Source organism: Condylura cristata, unplaced genomic scaffold (assembly GCF_000260355.1).
Source record: "Condylura cristata isolate star-nosed mole 26May11 unplaced genomic scaffold, ConCri1.0 scaffold00007, whole genome shotgun sequence".
NCBI classification, from domain to species: domain Eukaryota; kingdom Metazoa; phylum Chordata; class Mammalia; order Eulipotyphla; family Talpidae; genus Condylura; species Condylura cristata.
In genome coordinates this window covers 2,973,811-2,992,268 of record NW_004567108.1, presented here as the reverse complement: position 1 = coordinate 2,992,268, position 18,458 = coordinate 2,973,811, and the positions used below count along the sequence as shown (strand labels likewise).

Below are 18,458 nucleotides of genomic sequence, written 5' to 3'. Positions count from 1 at the left end.
TCCACTGAGTCTCAGAAAGTAAATAGCGTTGACTAGACACAGAGGAAACCAAACCTGCAACAGCCTGCATCTCGGTTATGAGGAGTAGCCAAGAAAATCTACAAGAGTTTGGGGTCCTCCGAGTCAGTTAACTGGTATTGTGACATTTTGTGACTGGCTCCAGCATTCATTGCTCGTTGCAATCGTCATGTGTGTAAGTACATTTGATAATAAAACCAAAACCTGGTCCTTCTCTCTTTTGCTAAATAACTCTCTGTGTACTTTAAAAAAGTATTTCTTCCTTTTCCAAGAGTTAGATCAACCTCCAAATTATTTTGAATGCATTTTTTTGTGAATTAGTTATCATAACAAGAAGTCATTGCACTCCTGTTCTTCTTTACATTTACTTACTTAGTTTTGAATTTTGTTTTTTTTTTTTTTTTAGATAATACTTTTTTTTTTTTTTAAGATTTATTTATTTATGCTTACAGATCTGGGGTACAGGCCAGAAGTGTGGTGGGTGAGAGGATTCACCGGAGACAGAGTGGGGAGCAGAACAGGCAGATAGACGAAGCACACTGCTGAGGGGAGCAGCGGGCGAGGTCAGGAGAGGTCTGCCGCGCCATGTGGTCTCCTCCGGGGCAGGCAGGGATGGAACTCATGCGGAAGCAGCTTTAGATTCTCAGTGCAGTGCTTTAACCCGCTGCGCCACCAGGGAGGGCCCCGAATTTTGTTTTTTTAAGTTTATTTTTGTGTAGAAGAAATGGGCTGTAGGCAGAGGTGTGGTGGGTGAGAGGATTCCCAGCGACAGAGTGGGGAGCAGAACAGGTGAATCCACTGAAATCCACTGCTGAGGGGAGCAGCAGGGAGGCAGGAAAGGTCTGCTGCACCCTGGGGGTCACTCCCTGGCGGGAATCGGACTCAGGGCATAATGCAGATAGTGCTGAGACTTAACCCCTGTGCCACCAGGGGGTTCCCTGTTCTCATTTTAAAAACATGGAGGTGACGTGCCCTGTAGCACACAGGTATTAGGAGGAAGAGGAATGCTTGGCTCAGTTTCTCTAGCTTCTAACCAGCACCCCCAAACACTGCAGTTTACCTCTCTTTGAAGCATAAGTTAATAAGACATAACCCATCATGGTCTGAATATTGATTACAGCAACTTGACACAATTATAACAGAGAGTTTTTTTTCCTCAAAAATAATTTCCACCATAAAACTAATAAAGATTTTGACCTTTATGAATGATACCTCTATTTTACTCAGAGGCTACTAAATGTATAATCAATTGAAATGATATGGAAAACATCATTGACTTTACTCTAAATGAAGGGATAGAATTCAGTGAGGTGAATGTGTAATTACAAATTATAACTTTGCGGTTTCTACATTAAAGTTGAACACAGTCTTTTACTTCAGGTTAAGCCTCTGCTACCTTTGTATCATTCAGTAGCTTTCTAAGCAGTGAAAATGATTTAATTTTTAAACATTAGCAAGAGCTATAAGACAACTTTATTGATTTGTTTTTGATTTTTCAAAACAACAGCTTTGAAAATAGCAGTTAATTGGAATTTTACTGAAAATCACTTAATCCAAATCATTTCTTTTTAGTCAGCCTCCTGTATAAACCAGTTCTCAGGGGAACTTGCTGATTAGGGAACAGTAACTTCCCTAAGCTCATTACTAGTTGTAGAGTCTCAAGTCCAGGCTAGCATCCTTTAGCCCTAAACTGTAAGCCTAAAAGTATATCCATGTTGCTTAAAATGAAATAATAGGTCCCTGAGATACATAGAAACCTGTACCCAGGTCTTTAAATACTTGAGGTCTCTGCCTCACCAACCAATTACTTCTAACAAAAACTTTACTCCAGCCTCTTCTAACCCTGGCACCAGAGTCCTCCCCCTTCTGAAGCAGAATAGGCCATCTCCCTCATCTCTCTGAATACCTACCAGCCACGAACCTCCCAAGAGAAATTCTATTCCATGTTAAATGGATTTATAGCCAACTGTACATCATCTATCATTATAATTTTATGAAGACTCAGAAACATACAAACGCTGCTCTAATTGAATATGCTTTAAATTATTCATCGATACTGATATTAACTCACTGTTAGAGAATTCATTGGCGAAGGTATTGTATTCTCAATAAATGTACATGGAGGTTAACAAACCCATTAAGTGGTGGAGACTCTGTTACTTGCAATGAATGATATTGCATTGCTTGCTTTTTTCTTGCATTTAATTTTCCATCCAGTCGTTCAATTCCATAGAGAGAAAGAATGACAATGAAAGGCAGGACAAGGTAGAAAATCTTTGCATCTTACTCTTGAGTGACTTTAGACACTTTCAGTTCTGGAGTTTAAGACTGCCCGCTCAGGTGCTGTACGAACAGTCTGTTCTGGGCCTTGTCTGATTCTATCAGGTTCAGAAAAGTAACAGATAAGAGATCTGTCTGGTCCTGATTCAATTCAAGCTATTGTTTCTCCTATATGTATTTCAACATAGATATTTTTAATTAATTCATATGTGTGTGTGTGTTTATATATATCCATATATGTTATATATAATCCAGCGTCATGCTCCCTGGTATTCATCCCAAGAAGTTGAAATCTTACCTCTGCATGAAATCATGTACTTGAAATATCACATTCATGTTTTCCAAATTAAGTACTGAGAGGCATTGAGTTGTATGACGATTTTGACGTCTCCTGTGTTCATTCTGGTGACGGGACTGGACTTCCCCAGCAGGAGTGCTCTGAGTCACTGGGTGGCCCGCCCAAATGTGAGCCACACCCGCCCTGTTGTGTTTGTAAGCTGGCGTAGGAAAAACAACTAACCCCCTGGAGACATTCTTCACTGTCCTCTAAAGCAGGATATTGATTTCTTTTTTTGAAGTAAAATTGCATTATAACGTTGTGTAAGTTTCGGGTGTTCTTGCTGAAAATGAACACGTGTGTCTATTGCATTAACTTCTCCATTACAAGTCTAAATCTGTGACCTACTTTTGAAAAGCTGAGTGTTCCCTGAGCAGCCCTGATGTGTCAAGTCTTGTGCCCTCCCTGCTGTTCGCTCACAAAGAGTCACTGGACATCTACTGTGTGCTTGGCATTGCACTGGAGACTGACACCGAGAACCAGAGAGGTACCCTCGAACAACACCCACTCTAGTAGAAGACAGACAGTACCAATAAACAACAAATACGAACATGTCCTGTGTTATGGAGAATTCAATGATGGAGTAAGGTAAAATAGGAAGACTGGTTTGGAGAGAGGGCATGGTGCAGGTAGCAGTTGTGAATAGTGTGGTTTAAGCCAGCTCACTGATACAGTAGCATTTAAGCACCTTTCAAAGAGTAGAGCGATTTAACCAGGTGCCCTGGCACATCTGTGGACTGAATGAGTTTTCTGGAATAGGAAAACTAAGTAGAGAAGGTGCCAAATTATACTCCTTCATGCCAGGTTCTAATCTTTTGATCCCTGAGGGGCCTTGAAGTTAAAAAAAAGGAAAGAGTATTACTGGATGAACCTTGTTATTTTTCCCTGTAACTGGAGAAATAATCAAATACAGCTTGGCTAGTGAGAAAGTCCACAAGATAGTCTGGATGTTAACCAGCCAGTTTATGTGCCATTTAAATTTCAAAATTGGGGCCCTCCCTGGTGGCGCAGTGGGTCAGGACGCACCAATGCAAGCTAGCCACAGTGGCTTCAGTGCGAGTTCAATCCCCTGCCCCAGAGGTGACCCATAGGTCACAGCAGACAACTCCTGATCCGCCCGCTGCTCCCCTCAGCAGTGTACTTCATCCGTCTGTTCTGCTCCCCACTCTGTCTCTGGTGAAGCCTCTCACCCCCTGCACCTCTGACCTGCTCCCCAGTTCTGTCGGCATAAATAAATAAGTCTTAAAAGAAAAAAAAAGTAAAAATAGTCTGGGTGAAAAGAACTTGAAACTCTAATGTGACTTTGTCATTGTCTTTCATCAGGTGGCTAGGTCCAGTCTTCGTATTCTGTCTGGCTGTTGCAGGGAGCACTCGCTTATTTTTTAGATCTTCTCTGATGAAAATCCTGTATCAGTTCTTATGATTTCTCTTTTAGCATCTAATTACTAAAGCGGGGCGTGTTTCCCTAAAAAGCATACCTGACACTTTGTACATCACCCCTACAGCCCTTAAACTCAGTGGTTACATTGAAAAAGTCTTAGGAGTGGGAGACATAACTTTTCCCCTGTCTGCTTCGTGCCTGAGTGACATAGATTTATACAGAGGAATGTCTGACAGACCTCTATGAGGTTGTGCAGTAGAATCACCTGTCCAAAATTCTTTTCAGTCATTGGAAAAGAAATGCATTTGGATTTTTATCAAAAGAGACTATTTAAGCAAGTAAAAGCAATAATATCTACTAAGAACAGGTGCTTGTTTTCTCTCCCTTCGGTTTGCCTAATTCAGTTCAGTACAGTGAATTACAGCAGCTACTTGAGGTCCTCAGTGTTGTCAGTTGGTTCTTAGAAACTTTCCACTTTAAGGGAAACAACATGTATCACAAGCAGGCCCTGTGTTGATGTCTCTTCACCTTTGGTCAGGATTCTCTTCTTTCCTCATCAACAAGCAATTTGAACAGAAGGACGTGATTCGAGGACCTGCAGTACTTGATGTGAAACCTCTGCTTTGGTTTAAGTAGTGGAACCGTACTCGCTAAGGCAAGATCTGTGTCCTGTGTCTTTCAGATAAGGAGACAAGGAGGCATCCAGCTGCTGGTGGATCTCTTGGACCACCGGATGACGGAAGTGCACCGCAGTGCCTGTGGAGCCTTGAGAAACTTGGTGTACGGGAAGGCCAATGACGATAACAAAATCGCCCTGAAAAACTGTGGCGGGATCCCCGCGCTGGTGAGGTTACTCCGCAAGAGCACAGACCTGGAGATCCGGGAGTTGGTCACAGGTTAGTCATTACTCGCGGCACAGCTGGCTGTGAGGTCGGGGGACTGTTTTCTAGCTGGGTAGCAGGTGCACTGAGCCAGTGTGTGGTTCAGGGCCTCTCAGAGGCCCCCGGCATAGGTAGCCCCAATGTGTGTCTGTGGAGGGACAAACAGGTGCAAAGTGAAGCAGATGTCAGTGTGTGGACTACATTGAATCATTAGAATCCAGGAGACAGAACCTTCACACCAGTGCTGTGATCATAGTTCTATCTTGTTCATGTGATTAGAAAAGTCCAACATCTTAGAACACCCACTGGTCATCACTGGAATGGGTTTTATAATAGCTGATATAACAATAATGATAGCTTTTCATAATAAAATAATAGTTATTAAGAGAATAATAATATTAAATAAATTAGCATAATAACTGATGAAAATAATTGCTCATTGGCAGAATGACTTTTTTTTTTCAATATTTTACTTCTTTTTGCATAGCAGAACTGGGGTACAGGCCAGAGGTGTGGGTGGAATTCACCATAGAGTTGGGAACAGAGCAGGCAGATTGACTGAAAGACATTGCTGAGCTGCTGAGAGGAGCAGCAGGGATATAAGAGGGGTCTGCGGCACCAGGTGGGTCACTCCCCGGCCAAGGGTGGAACTCAGGCTGCAGTGGTGATAGTTCTGAGACTCACCCCTAGGCCGCCAGGGAGGCCCCAGAAGAGTGACTTTAAAGACAGTTGACAAGGTAGGTGACTTACTGCTGACAAGGTATATGTTTTGCTTCGTGGTCTGGTTAAGAGCGAACTATGTAACAGTAAATTTCTTGAATATTTTTGCTTACTGAAAATCTCCAGGTGATGATGCTGTTACTTAATATGGGTTTTTTAAAAAGTGAACCTGAGAGAAAGCCTTTACAGACATGCAGTGTTTGAGTTTGATAATATAGAGATAACGGCAGTAAGCACCTTCTGCAGCCGTGAGGATGGAATGAGGAGAAGGGGACATTTTCAGTACATCTCTGGCCGATGTGTGTCCAGTAGACATGAATCTTTCACTGTGGTCCCTCGTGTTTTCACTGCAGCCTCAGATGGAAACTCAAAATTATCTTCTTGATTTTATTTTGTTCTTCTTTGTGGTTTATTTTTGGCTTCATCTAAGTGCCCCCAAAACTAGAATTTGGCAGGTCGGTTGCAAGGTTGAGTCTCACACTAAGGACCTTTTATCTATCCATGATGCCACTGCCAACTTTCCTTCTCAATTCTAGAATTTCCTGAGACTGTGCTGGTGAAGTCTATGTGAATTTGTTTACTTCAGAAAATACACTGCTGAAGCAAGAGAGTTATGCATACATGTTTGTTCGATGTCGGGTCAAGACACCTAGCCGCAGCCTGTTTTCTTAGATTTCCACCCTTTCCCATGATTGTTGCAGCTCTTTCATGCTCTTAGCTAAATTAGAATGAGGCCAAATCATTTTTCCTGTCTCTGAGTGGAGAACTGTCTATATTGGGAAAAAGTTAAGGGTTGCAATGTTATTAAGGTTTTGCACTAAACAAGCATGGGTGGTGTGGGTCTGGTTAGATGAAACTATGCTGTGCATGTGTTATGTGTGACCTTAGGGGAGTCGGGGGGTTGAAGCAGGTCTCTGCTGTGTGTGTGTGAGAACGCCAGCCCTTGTGTTCCTGGGTGCTAAGTGAGAGTGCCTGCAAGAGAAAGGGCCTGGTGTGGGTGAGGAAGACAGGCGTCGGGGGGGTCTTGAACAGTGAGGTCTGGCTACGGATGACCAGGACCAGTGACCTGAGGGCATCTGCCACTCTCATTTCATGGTGAAGGGAATTGCCTCTGACCAGAATTTGGATCTGTCCCACCCCAACTCCCTTCCCTGGGAGCACTCTGTATTGAAGGCGAATCTCAGCCAAGGAAACTCAGCCACAGGCAGAGGTTGACAAGACCATGGCGTCTCCAGACAGGCCAGGGCAGGGACGGCCTGGTCCTAGTGCCGTGCATGCGGTGCTGAGGGAGGCACAGCGAGGAGCCGAAAGCCTGTCCTCCGGCCTTACCCAGCCTGGCGCAGGTACTGCGTGTCACTCCGTGCACCTGGCCACATCAAAGGTGTCTCTGCAAGCCCCATGGGGACACATTGAAGGCAGGTTTCCTTTTCAGAAAGGGCCAACAAGTTTCCATCATGCAAAATGCAGAGCATAGGAAGGTGCTCGGAGAGATGAGGTGTCCCTGTGATTCTGCTCTTTTTTCTTTTTTTAAGATTTATTTTTATTTATTTTTATTTGTTTATGCATTCAAGAACTGGGGTGCAGGCAAGAGGTGCAGGGGTGAGAGGATTCACCAGAGACAGAGTGGGGAGCAGAACAGGCAGACTAATGAAGTACACTGCTAAGGGGAGCAGCGGGCGGGCCAGGAGAGGTCTGCCGTGCCCTGGGGTCACCTCCGGGGCAGGCGGGGATCGAGCTCATGCGCAAGTGGATTTAGCTTCTCTGTGCTGTGCTTTAACCCGCTGGGCCACCAGGGAGGGCTGAGACTTTTTTTTTTTTTTTTTAAGATTTATTTATGGGGTACAGGCCAGAGGTGTGGGGGGTGAGAGGAGTCACCAAAGACAGAGTGGGGAGCAGAACAGGTGGATTGACCAAAATACACTAGTGAGGGGAGCAGCAGGGAGAGAGGAGAGGTCTGCTGCACCCCGTGGGTCACTCCCCGGCTGGGGATCAGACTTAAGCTGCGGCGGCTGTGGACAGCTTCACAGTGCTTGCGCCGTGAGGGAGGGCTCCATCTACTCTTTCGAGAACAGAGCTTGGCGCCTGAGGTCCTGCTGGGACCAGCTGTGCTCTGTCAGCCTTGCTGGTGGCCAGCTCTGTCCTCTGCCCCCGAGAAGAGAGGCCACGGTGTCCAGCACCTCAGTGCGCCGCTGCCTCTCCCTGCCTTCTGCTTGCCGTATCGTGCCTGACTGCATTCCAGACGTGAATTCGCCCTTCTGAAAGGAAAGCACGTTGTCAAAACATTTTGACAGCCTGCGGTTCCTGGTTTCCGGAGTTGCCACGTGGATACTTTCACACAACAGCAAGCCCCTTGGCCAAGCTGCTCCTCTAGCAGAGGAACTGAAGCGGGCGTCCAGGGCGTACTCCAGCGTCCGAGGTACCGGTGCTGCGGGCCAGTCTGTGGTCACAAAGCCTTCGAAATTTCCACACTGGCAGAAAGCAGGGGCGTCCGAACCCTGCAGGGTGGGCCCTGCTGACGTCGTTTAGAAGTAGCATCAATGATGCCAGTTCAGCCGAAGTCCAGGCCACTGCCCAGGCGAAAGTCAAATGAGGCAGTGAATTCGTCCTGGGGCCCGAGAGAGCCGCCTTGTTCCAGCCCCCACAGTCATCGCCGGGGAGCCCTGACTTGCGTGCTGTGGTCTCCCACAGAGATTTGGGCGCCTCGTGTTTTAGTGTCGTAACCCGACTTCTCAAGGTCCGCAACTCCTGCTTCTCTGATCCTTTATCCCTCATGTTTTCTGTTTCTCTGGTCTTTTCTTCTCACTCCCTCCTCCTTCCCTGTGACATGTTTCTGCCCAAGTCTGACGAACCCTTTGAATTTTTTCTCTCATGGAAGCAGCCTGGGGTCCCGGCAGATCAGTTTCAGGCCATGTTGGGGAGCACCAGGGTGCACCTGCCCCTATGAGGTCGCCTCTGAAAGTCCAGGGCGGCCTTCTTTAAGGCGACCGCCCTTCCTGTGTGAGGGCGGGGTGGGCAGGGGGCGCCTCTCTCTTCATCCCTGACGCCTCCAAGGCTGATGCTTCTTCTTTCTATGGTGGCAGGTGCACAAGGGGGCCCGGGGCAGAGCATGCTGCCTGCAGTCCCCGCCACGACCACCTGGGGGCGCCTGTTGGCACTGGCCACCCCGATGTGTCCCCAGCCCTGCATTTAGACACTCCTGATTAACACGTCCACCCCTTGGAGACTCAGCCAGTGAGCAGCCAGGAGGCCGTGACTCTGGAAGGTGGAGGAGGGTGTCCAGTACAAAGGCTAATTTCACCTCTGTTCCAGCAGCCACTCCAGTCCTCGGGGGGTTGGTTGGAGATCCCTGCGTGACGTGAATAAAATAGTGACCCAGGGTGGCAGCCGTTCTCCGCAGCCTTGGCGATTCTTCATGGGCCCCACGCTGAGTTTAGCGAGGAGTGTGTCTCTGTGCCTGCAGGAGCCCGGGTCCCGGCATTTTCTCTGTCGCCTGCTCCCTCCTACCTGTTGGCTAATGCATGAAGACAAAGTGTGTCACAAAACACCATCGGGGAAGGCGGTGATGTGCCTCTTCAGTTCCTCTCTCGAGGCTTACAAACTAGGATGGGTGGTGAGCACATCCAACAGAACCATTTCAGTGATTGTTGTCACAAACTTACAGCATGTTTATGAGCCAGATGGGGGAGCAGGCCTAGGATATACATCCAGAAGGCATTAAGGTGTCCGGGCCAAAAACAATAGCAAAACCTGAGCTGAAAGAAAGGCACGGCCTTGCAGAGATTTAAATGACGCACTCCTCGGCACTCTGTGCGCGGCCTAAGAAAGTGTTAACACGGACGCAGCTGGTGCTGCACAGTCAGTACACAAGCTCACTGCTAAAAAAAAACATTCATGCTGCAGTGTCCGTCCTCAGCAGAATGTATTTTTGCCACTGCCTGCTAGGCCTTGCAATAAGGGATTTTCTTCCTGTGCAATAATTACTAGGAGATGGTGATCAGAATTTTACTTACCTCCAGTGAAAGCTCTTGCAGGCTGCCCATTACTTGAAATGCTCCTCGGCAAATAAACCTGATTAGAAAAGCTGCGTGTCCTTGGGGCCTGACTAATACAATTTCTCTCTCTCTAAGTATGGAAATAATCAACTTAAATTTTGAAATGCCCAACTAAAGCCTTCAGAATGCTGTACAAATCATAAGACAGTTTTTATTACATCGTAAAACTTAGTAAATAAGTTACATTTCGGTCGAAAGCAAGCATGCTGAAGAGGATCCCTTTATCTTAGGGTTCATTTACCAGAACTGTCTTTCCTTTCCATTAAGGGCACAGACCTCGGTCCTGCTATTTGTTTGCAAACATCAGCTCAGTTGACTGAATGCCTGGTCTCCAAAGCTCTGCGATCTAAGCTCCCACCAAGTGCCTGTGTTAAGTGCTAGCTCCGAGGGCTTGAACATGCGACTCAGCCCTGCTTGAGTTACCACAGTAGACCGGGGTGCCCTCGTGAAGGGGGAAACCTGGACGCCGACTCTCACAAGGAGCTGAGGTGTGAAGATGAAGGCAGAGCTTGAGTGATGCCTGTCTAAGCAGCGGGCACCCCCTCGCACTCCCTCACCCAGATTGTCAGCAAGTGGCCGGCGTCAGGAGGGGTGGCCCAGAGCAGAAACTCCCTCCTGGCCCTCAAAAGGCCCCTGTGGACACTGGCCTCTGCCCCCACCCCATCGTTCTGTATTTATGTGCTGAGGCTCGAGTTTCTGTTGCTGAAGCCACTGGTGGCACTTCATGAGGCTATGTTCACGCAACCCCACACCCAGGCTGTGCTGTGCCTTCGCCAGGTGAGAGCAAAGCCCTCTGTCAGGGAAATAAAACAGCAAATAAATACAGAATGTGTGAGCACGTTGGTGCTGCTTTGTATAAGTAGGCCCCGATTCTTCACACATCTTCCCAAAGCAGCTACTTGTTGGCACAGACGTGGCCAGCATGGTAATCGGATGTGTCGTTTCTTAGGATGTTTTCAGTCAAACTCACAGACACGCGGTCAAGAGTCAAAACGCGTAAAGACGCCTCCAGTGAAAACCAGCCCGGCCCCTCCGACCCCCGGGGCGTCCGCTGAGCTTGAGCTCTGGTTCTGTTTCTCAGTTTGTCCTCGTCTTTAAATGACACGCAGTCCCGCTCTGTCCCAAGCAGAGACCACAGACCCCCAGTCTGACTTCTGCTGTGGCACAGAAGGGTTTTTCGCATTTCCACAGCTCACGCCTTCTCTGGTTTTCCAAAAGGGTGGCTTTCTCCCTTACTGACTCCCCGACATCACGGTGAACCCCGGCTCCTCACTTCCACGCCTCTCCTTCTGTGCTGTGTTCTGGCTTGAACCTTCCCCACCCCACCCTCAGTGGATTCGAGAACCAGAGTCAATCTTCTAAGGTGTCTATGGCTTGAATCAAAAAGTTGAAAACTCAAGATAAACGCCCCATGACAGGGGATCCCCAGGGAAAGGGGAGGCCCCAGATTCCCTGCCCACCCATGGGAGGGTGTAGCTGAGGAGCAGGAAGCAAGAGAGGGCAGGGAGGAGCGAGGAAGGGGGACGAGGAGAGGACCTGGAGGAGGCGTGCGCAGCAGAGAGCTCGGGAAGCCGTGTGTGCTCCTGGGCTCGGACCAAGGAGGCCACGGAAGGAGACACGTGCAGCAGACGTGGCTGAGACTCCGTGGACACCGACCGTGGCAGCCTTTATCTGTATTTTAATTTTGTTCCTTTCCTTCCGGACTTGGCAGGTCCCTCCCGCCCCTTTCCTCACCAGGAGGTGCCCTCACGGCCCTGCCTTGGGCCAACCCTGTTAAGCCCATGGGCACGTAGCCGCGAATGGGATGGGAAACTTCGGGTGTTTCATTGAAACCTATGTTTAGTATATTCTTCATATCCTGCTATCAGACACTAATTGTGTTACAGCTCCTTTCCACTGAAGGTCTTACACACCAGAGTATGTTTTGTTTTGATGCAGTAGATGCCTGCCTGTTTAGAGCAGGCAGGTTGCGGGGTTCTGGAGTGTCCCCCACCCCCCAATCTGCCTGATAATAGGTCCACAGGGATGATCACATCAGCGGATCTGTTTCTAACCTCTGTTCTGACAGGAACCTCACTAACTACAATGACTAGCGACTCAAAGCATCGGTGATTTCGGTCTGTGTTAATTGCGGTCGATATTTACTAGGTGTGGATGGATAGAATTTATTTATTTATTTTTAATGTATTTATTTGTGCATACAGAACTGGGGTACAGGTCAGAGGTGCAGGGGCAGTGAGAGGATTCACCAGAGACAGAGTGGGGAGCAGAACAGGTGGACTGACGAAGTACACTGCTGAGGGGAGCAGCAGGCGGGTCAGGAGAGGTCTGCCGCGCCCTGTGGGTCAGCTCTGGGGCAGGCGGGAATCGAACTGGTGCTGAAGTGGCTTTAGCTTCTTAGTGCTGTGCTGTAACCCTCCGCGCCCGCAGGGAGGGCCCAGGATAGAATTTATTTTTACACACATTGTGAGAGTTTGTGCCAACCTCCAGCTCTTCCTCAACCTGTCAGTGAGATGTTGGATTCCGTTTGTTTAGTGCGAGTCCCGGAGATACTGTTGCTTCTGACCACGTTCCTTTGTGCTTTTCTTAGCCTCCATTCTTGTTTTATGAATGTAACCACTCCCGAATTTTTCCAGGATATTATTTCAAGCCGAGGTGTGTTTTCTGTTCTCTCTGTTATAATTTATCTCATTTCTCCTGGTGTCATGTCTTGCTGTTTTCGTGGGAGTCTTTCTGACTGATTTTGCAAATTTACGGTGTGGTGATGCTCCGTTGCCTGCCCACTTTCGAGGCCTCGGGAGTAGAGTCTGAGCTCTCTGGACATGATGAAGCTAGTTCACTGCGAAATTTGATGTCAGAGGAGCAGGTAGGAGTGAGCTGCTGGGTGGAGTGTATCTTCCAGGAAGGCTTTTCTCTCTATGGCTCAATCTCCATCTTAGCATATTAGTTCCCCACCCCCTTCCTGTGCAACAAACCTCTTTGAAGAATATTCTTCTGGGTTACTTGCTGTGGTGTGCTGGCTGGCCCGGAAGGAGCGGTCAGTAATTTCCTAGCCGCTGGGTGGTCTGTCCACGAGGCTGAGTGGGAGGAGCAGGTGGGGTCTTCTGGAATGTGTCACCCTTGAGAAGCCCCTTCTTCTGCCCTCTGCAGCCTTCCTCCCCTGAGTGTGAGTCTTTCTGGAGATCACCCGCCTCATCGGGCCATCGGGGGGGTCCCCTCCATCATAATGTGAGCTGTGCTGCTCCCCACTCCACAGGCCAGCACACCTCTGTTGGTTTTGCGTTTTTGCAGAAATGTGATGACCTGTCTCATCTGCTGAATGACTCCTTCTGTTTTCTTCTTTATCCCATTATGGGCCTAATAAATGACACTTTGCCTGCAGGAGTCTGAACGGTTTGATAGATAAAAAGCAAAGTGTCGGTATCACTGAATATTATCTCTGTTGCTGATAGGAGCCAGGTAGGCGGCATTGCCTGGGTTCTGTCAGCCAAATTAGCTTGCTGATTTAAAAGGCTAGGATATAGCATTAATTAAACATCCCTTGTGGGAGGAGACGTTAGAGCAGAGGGGAATCGTTTTCCCCACTAACCTCCTGTAGCCGGTTTTATTCTCTTACCCTGTTTGCTGTGATCACGCAGACACACGACTCATCTCTGCGAAGCAGGAGCAGTGTATTCTGTGACAGAGTCCTCTCCTCCCTCTCTGCAACTTCTGGTGATCACCTGTGATTCCCGATGGGCACATTATACATGATTTCAGCTTTGAAATAGTTCAGAATAGCACATTATTTAAATCAAATCCATGGTCACCGTATTCCCAAGATTTGATATTAAATCCCAAATAATGTCCAGCCATGTTGTCCAGCGTATCATATCAGAGATTCTGCATTAAGATTAAACCACTTCCTGAAGAAAAAAGTAAAGACTTCCCAATAATGAAATGCCAGCAATGTAGAGAGAGTTCGAATTTTAATGTAAACCCCACCAAATACCAAATTCCCAAGGAGAAATTAAAAATCAAAGTTCAAATCCACTTTCATGTGAAGTCCAAAGGATTTAAAGTTCAAAGGCATTAAAGTCTAAAAATCAATCTCTTGCCATTGTGTGTTAACGTTCAAAGTCCACAGTTCTGAACTACAATGTAAAACCTGCCACCTCAACTTTTTTATTCTGCCGGAAGGAAGGATTCTCTATGTCTTTTGGGGGTCCACTTTCTCCAGCAGCGAGAGCTGGGGGTGCCGCACACCAAGATCGGCAACATATTTCAGGGCATCAGAAGATGCACCATTTTTTAACTCCAGCTCCTCCTCATCTTACTGTCCAAGGGTGCGACCCCTAACCCATATGCATCACCTTTCAAAAAGAAGCCTGAAAGCGGTCACCCCAGACACAGACACACCCAGCAGCCAGCACGGCCGACCCCGTGAACTGGGCGCGCGTCTGTTGCCACGGCTGGGGGCCAGCAGGTGGACACTTAACACGTCTTCTCTCTGGGTTCTGGAGGTGAGAACCCCAGTGTAGGTCTCACTGGACTACCTCAGGTGTCCACATGGCTCTGCTCTGCTGGAAACTTCCAGAAGCATTGCCATTTCCAACCACTTGAGGCTACCCAGTCTTTGATCACCCACTGCCTTGGTCTGGAGTCAGCAAACTGCATCTTAGTGAGTCTTCTGTGGTCACATTTCCTACTGACGCCAGCCAGGAGTGTTTCTCTGCTTTTAAGGACCCGGGCGATTCAGCTGGGTCCCTGGATAATCCAGGAGAGATCCCAGCAGTCACCCCTCTCCGGATCCTTAAATGATTCCCTTCTGCATAATCTCCCCAGGACCCCCAGGCTCAGTGGTCTTTTCTTGGAAGACCACAGTTCTGGACCACAGTATCAGCGGAAGAGGAGAAAGTGGGGTGTCCTTGGGTGTGGTCAGATGATGAGGTGCGGTGATGTCTGGCTTCGAGAACCCCCGTCTGTGAATTTAAGTTGCTGTAAAGGGCTTTATTATCAGGGGGAGACGAGCCACCGCGGTGGGAGCTGCTGTAGATGCCCGAGCCAGACTCTGCCTCCCTGTCTGGTGCAGGCAGGGGCGGCAGGGAGAGGAGGGCCGAGTGACACCCACGAAGCTTCACCGGCACCCCTCGTGCCCTGCTCGGCTGCCCGTCAGCCACGTGAGTGACACACAGAAACCAGCCAGTGCACACAGCTGCCGCCTGCTCTCTGCTTTTTCTCCCTCTGCTTTTTTTTTATCGAAACTTTTTTTTTAAGATTTATTTATTCATTCACAGAGAACCGGGGTACAGGCCAGAGGCACAGGGCAGTGAGAGGCTTCACCAGAGACAGAGTGGGGAGCAGAACAGGCTGACCTACGAAGTACACTGCTGAGGGGAGCAGCGGGCGGGTCAGGAGAGGTCTGCCGCGCCATGTGGTCACCTCCAGGCTCCAGGGTGGGGATTGAACTCGCACTGAAGTGGTACAGCTACAGCTTGCAGTGCTGCGCTTTAACCCACTGCACCAACAGCGAGGCCTCCCTCTGCTTCTTGCTCTGGAATCCCTACCACCTGTCCCCACAAGGTCTGCACGATCACCCTCCAAGATCCCCAAACTCATGCTGCTCTTGATGGTGCGGGAACATGTGCATCCAGGTCCCCTCTGCTCTACAAACTCCGGCCCCATCTGCCTATTTTTGCCCTGAGCTTATCCGGCTACCACCCAACTTTGCCATAAAGACAACGTGCTTTTTGGAACATATTTCCTGTAGACCCTGGGGTAGGAGCTGGCGAACTCGCTATGAAGGACCAGCTGGTAGCCATTCTAGCTCGTAGGCTGTAGGGTCTCGCACAGCTTATCGAGTTCTGCCTACATTGGGTGAGGACAGCGTAGACGATGCGTGAACAAGCAGGCGTGGTGTGTCTCCATAAAACTTTATTTATAAAAGCACATGGCTCTCATTATGTTTCAATAAAACTATCGATAAAAGCATATAGCTGTAGCTATGTTTCCATAAGATTTTGCCTCCAGCCACATTTTGTGGAATTTTCTGTTCTATCCTCTTTGACAAACAAGTTCTCAACAAAATAAAGATGGAAAGCACCTATCGACTCATTATTGTTAGACGCAGGCTTCAGACCTGTTTCTCGGGTGGGTTTGCAATACAGAACTGCAGAACCAGGCAGCATGTCTGCCTGTTCTCGGACAGCAGATGAGTCACAGTGGCTTCCTCCACCTCTGTGCCGAGTCCTGGGGGCCACTCACTTCCCAGATGAGCAGGGCGGGAGCTGCGCCCAGGCATGCGTGCTCACCTCCGTGGGAAATGTGAGTGAGGGCCGGGAGATGCCTGCGTGACCTTAAGAGAGCTCCTCTCTCAGGAAGGAAATAGCAGGCCCGGGAAGAGGCGCTCTCCAGCGCCAGTGTTCATTCTAGTCCCTCCCTGAAGGAGACACGAGATAAGTGTTGCTCTTGACCTGCCTCTTGGCCCATCTCTCCATATTTGTATCTCGGGCATCTTTATAGAGATGCCCTCTCTTATCGCCTGTCACTTGACCATTTGGGGATTATCTCTCCATGGCAAATAGCCCAGTTATCTCCAAAAGTAAAGGGCAGAAATTCACAACCCTCAGCACTAGTTCTGATTCCTGTTCTCCTCTCCAACCAAGATGAGGCGAATCAAATTGGGAAATTCACACCATTAGCTTCCTGCCCACACCACCCTCCGTTCCAGAGGTTGAAGCAGCTCTGTTAGCTGCTGGCCTCATTCACTCACTCCGCAGGCATTTGTTGCGTGTGGAGATGAGGATTGAGATCTAGTTGTGAGTGTGCAGTTCCCCCAGGGTAAGGCTCTCTTCCTAGTGGCCAAGATGGCGGCGCCTGTGTTCCAGAAGCCAAATGGGAGAAGGGAAAAAAGGCACAAATGGAGGGCAGGTGTCCTGTAAGCATTGATCATCGATACAAGAGTGAGCTCCTGCCCTCGGGCAGCTCCCTTTGCAGAGGGCGAAGCCAAGCACTGGAGGCAGATAAGGGCTTGGCAGGTGCTGTGATGACCAACGTAGCAGGCTCTGGAGATTAGAAAATGATGGGAGTTTATTACTTAGAATGAGACTCAGCGTAAAGGTACACGGCACCCCCAAACAGTGCTGTACTAGTCTATGGACTTTCCTCTGTCCCCTGAGCAGAGCCCGGAGGCTTCATGTTCCAGTGACAACACAGCTCTACGCGAGAAGTGTCACTTTTTGCTCTCACTGGGCCCACAGCTGCCTTGGGCAGAAGTGCAGCTTCATCAGGAGACTGATGTGGCTGAGATGCCCACATCATTTGCTGCTAATAATAGCTCGATTATTCAAAGGAATTGTGGCACTCATTTATCAGTTTTGCAGCTTAGAGTGAATTTGAAGTTACTTCTTATTCCAAGGTGCTTGCTCACATGAGAGAAAAACTGGAGTGAATTCTAACAAATGCGACAGAAACTGCCCTCCCCCGCCCCACCCCCACCCACTACCCATGACGTTACGGCCAGTAGAATGCACCTGCTGTCTCGGAGCGGGGCCTGGGTGGACGGGGTAGAGCTTGCCACGGTCACAGCTCTCTGCATCCCCACAGGGTCACACGGGGTCCTCAGCTCCCCGTACATCATTTAGCACCTACAAGAGGGGCTTCAGTGACCAACCCCACTTGCTCTTCCTGGACTGTCTGAGCTCGCCCTCACCGCACACGTCCACAGTCATGGGGGTTCTGGTGTGAAACCTGCCTGTGCTCATCCACACCTACATTTCAGAGTCCGCCAACGTGTTGCTAACTCAAAGGGAAGTATCACCAGGGGTGTTGTGTTATGTTTTGCCTACTTGCCCGGATGGAAATGTACTGTGTCTTTTGCTTGTTAGGACTGACAATGCATAACTGATTTGTGACTCTTCTTTGCCACTCATGAGTTACAAGTTAATTAGAAGCACTTTTCTCTAATTATATTTGAGAGTTTGCTTTATTTGCTCTACAATTATCACCAAAATTACATTAACTAGTGCTAACGAACACAACATTGCAATCCCTGTGGCTCCTGGGGGAGAGAGAGAATTGAAGGATGGGGGTCCCTCACCCAGCACCTGCTTCCCTTCCTCACAGATGGTTTTATTTTTATTTCTGATGAAATGTTCAAAATAAACTTCTTCCCAAGTTGACCCTTAGAGGATGAAGCTCAGTCTGGAGGAGGACAGCGTCAGGGCTGGGCTGTCCATGCTCACGGACGGTGACGCCACGGGCCCCCATCATGGACACTGGCATGTGGGCCACCACGCAGCTGTGTGCCTTCCACCAGGGCCTTCCCCAGGGCGCCTAGGAGAAGTCTGCAACATGACCGGTTTTCAAGGGTGCACATATTTTTTTAACTAAAGTAATAGTGCGTCTTAACAGCATGTAAGTTGCAGGTGTTGACAGATCATTGAACGGTAACATGTCTCTCCGCCACTCGAGGATAGGAGGCTAATTCCGTCTTCACCGTCATCCCGGTTGACCTCGCTTACCCATCCTCCCCCGGCCTTACGGAGAGCATGCGCTGGCTTCACAATCCTTGTCTTGCTCCTGATCTTAGAGATGCATGTAGCTTTTCACAGGAGAGTGCAACGTTAGCTGTCACCTGCCCTGTTGACCTTCATGACATTGAGGCACATCCCCTCTGCCCCAAAGTTTTTGAGTTTTCATCAAGAAGGGAGGTTGTCCCTGGTGGCGCAGTGGGTTAAAGCACAGCACTGAGAATCTAAAGCCGCTTCCGCATGAGTTCGATCCCCGCCTGCCCCGGAGGTGACCACAGG

The 18,458-nt window shown here is 48.7% G+C and overlaps 1 protein-coding gene across 1 annotated transcript in view; it reads left to right on the top strand.

The window, feature by feature from the left end:
- Positions 1-18,458, top strand: part of CTNND2 (catenin (cadherin-associated protein), delta 2) — a 665,207-nt gene that overhangs the window by 502,407 nt on the left and 144,342 nt on the right. The window contains exon 11 of the mRNA XM_012721744.1: positions 4,699-4,912. Within this exon, the coding sequence (XP_012577198.1) occupies positions 4,699-4,912 (214 nt within the window). The remainder of the gene's footprint in view (positions 1-4,698; positions 4,913-18,458) is intronic.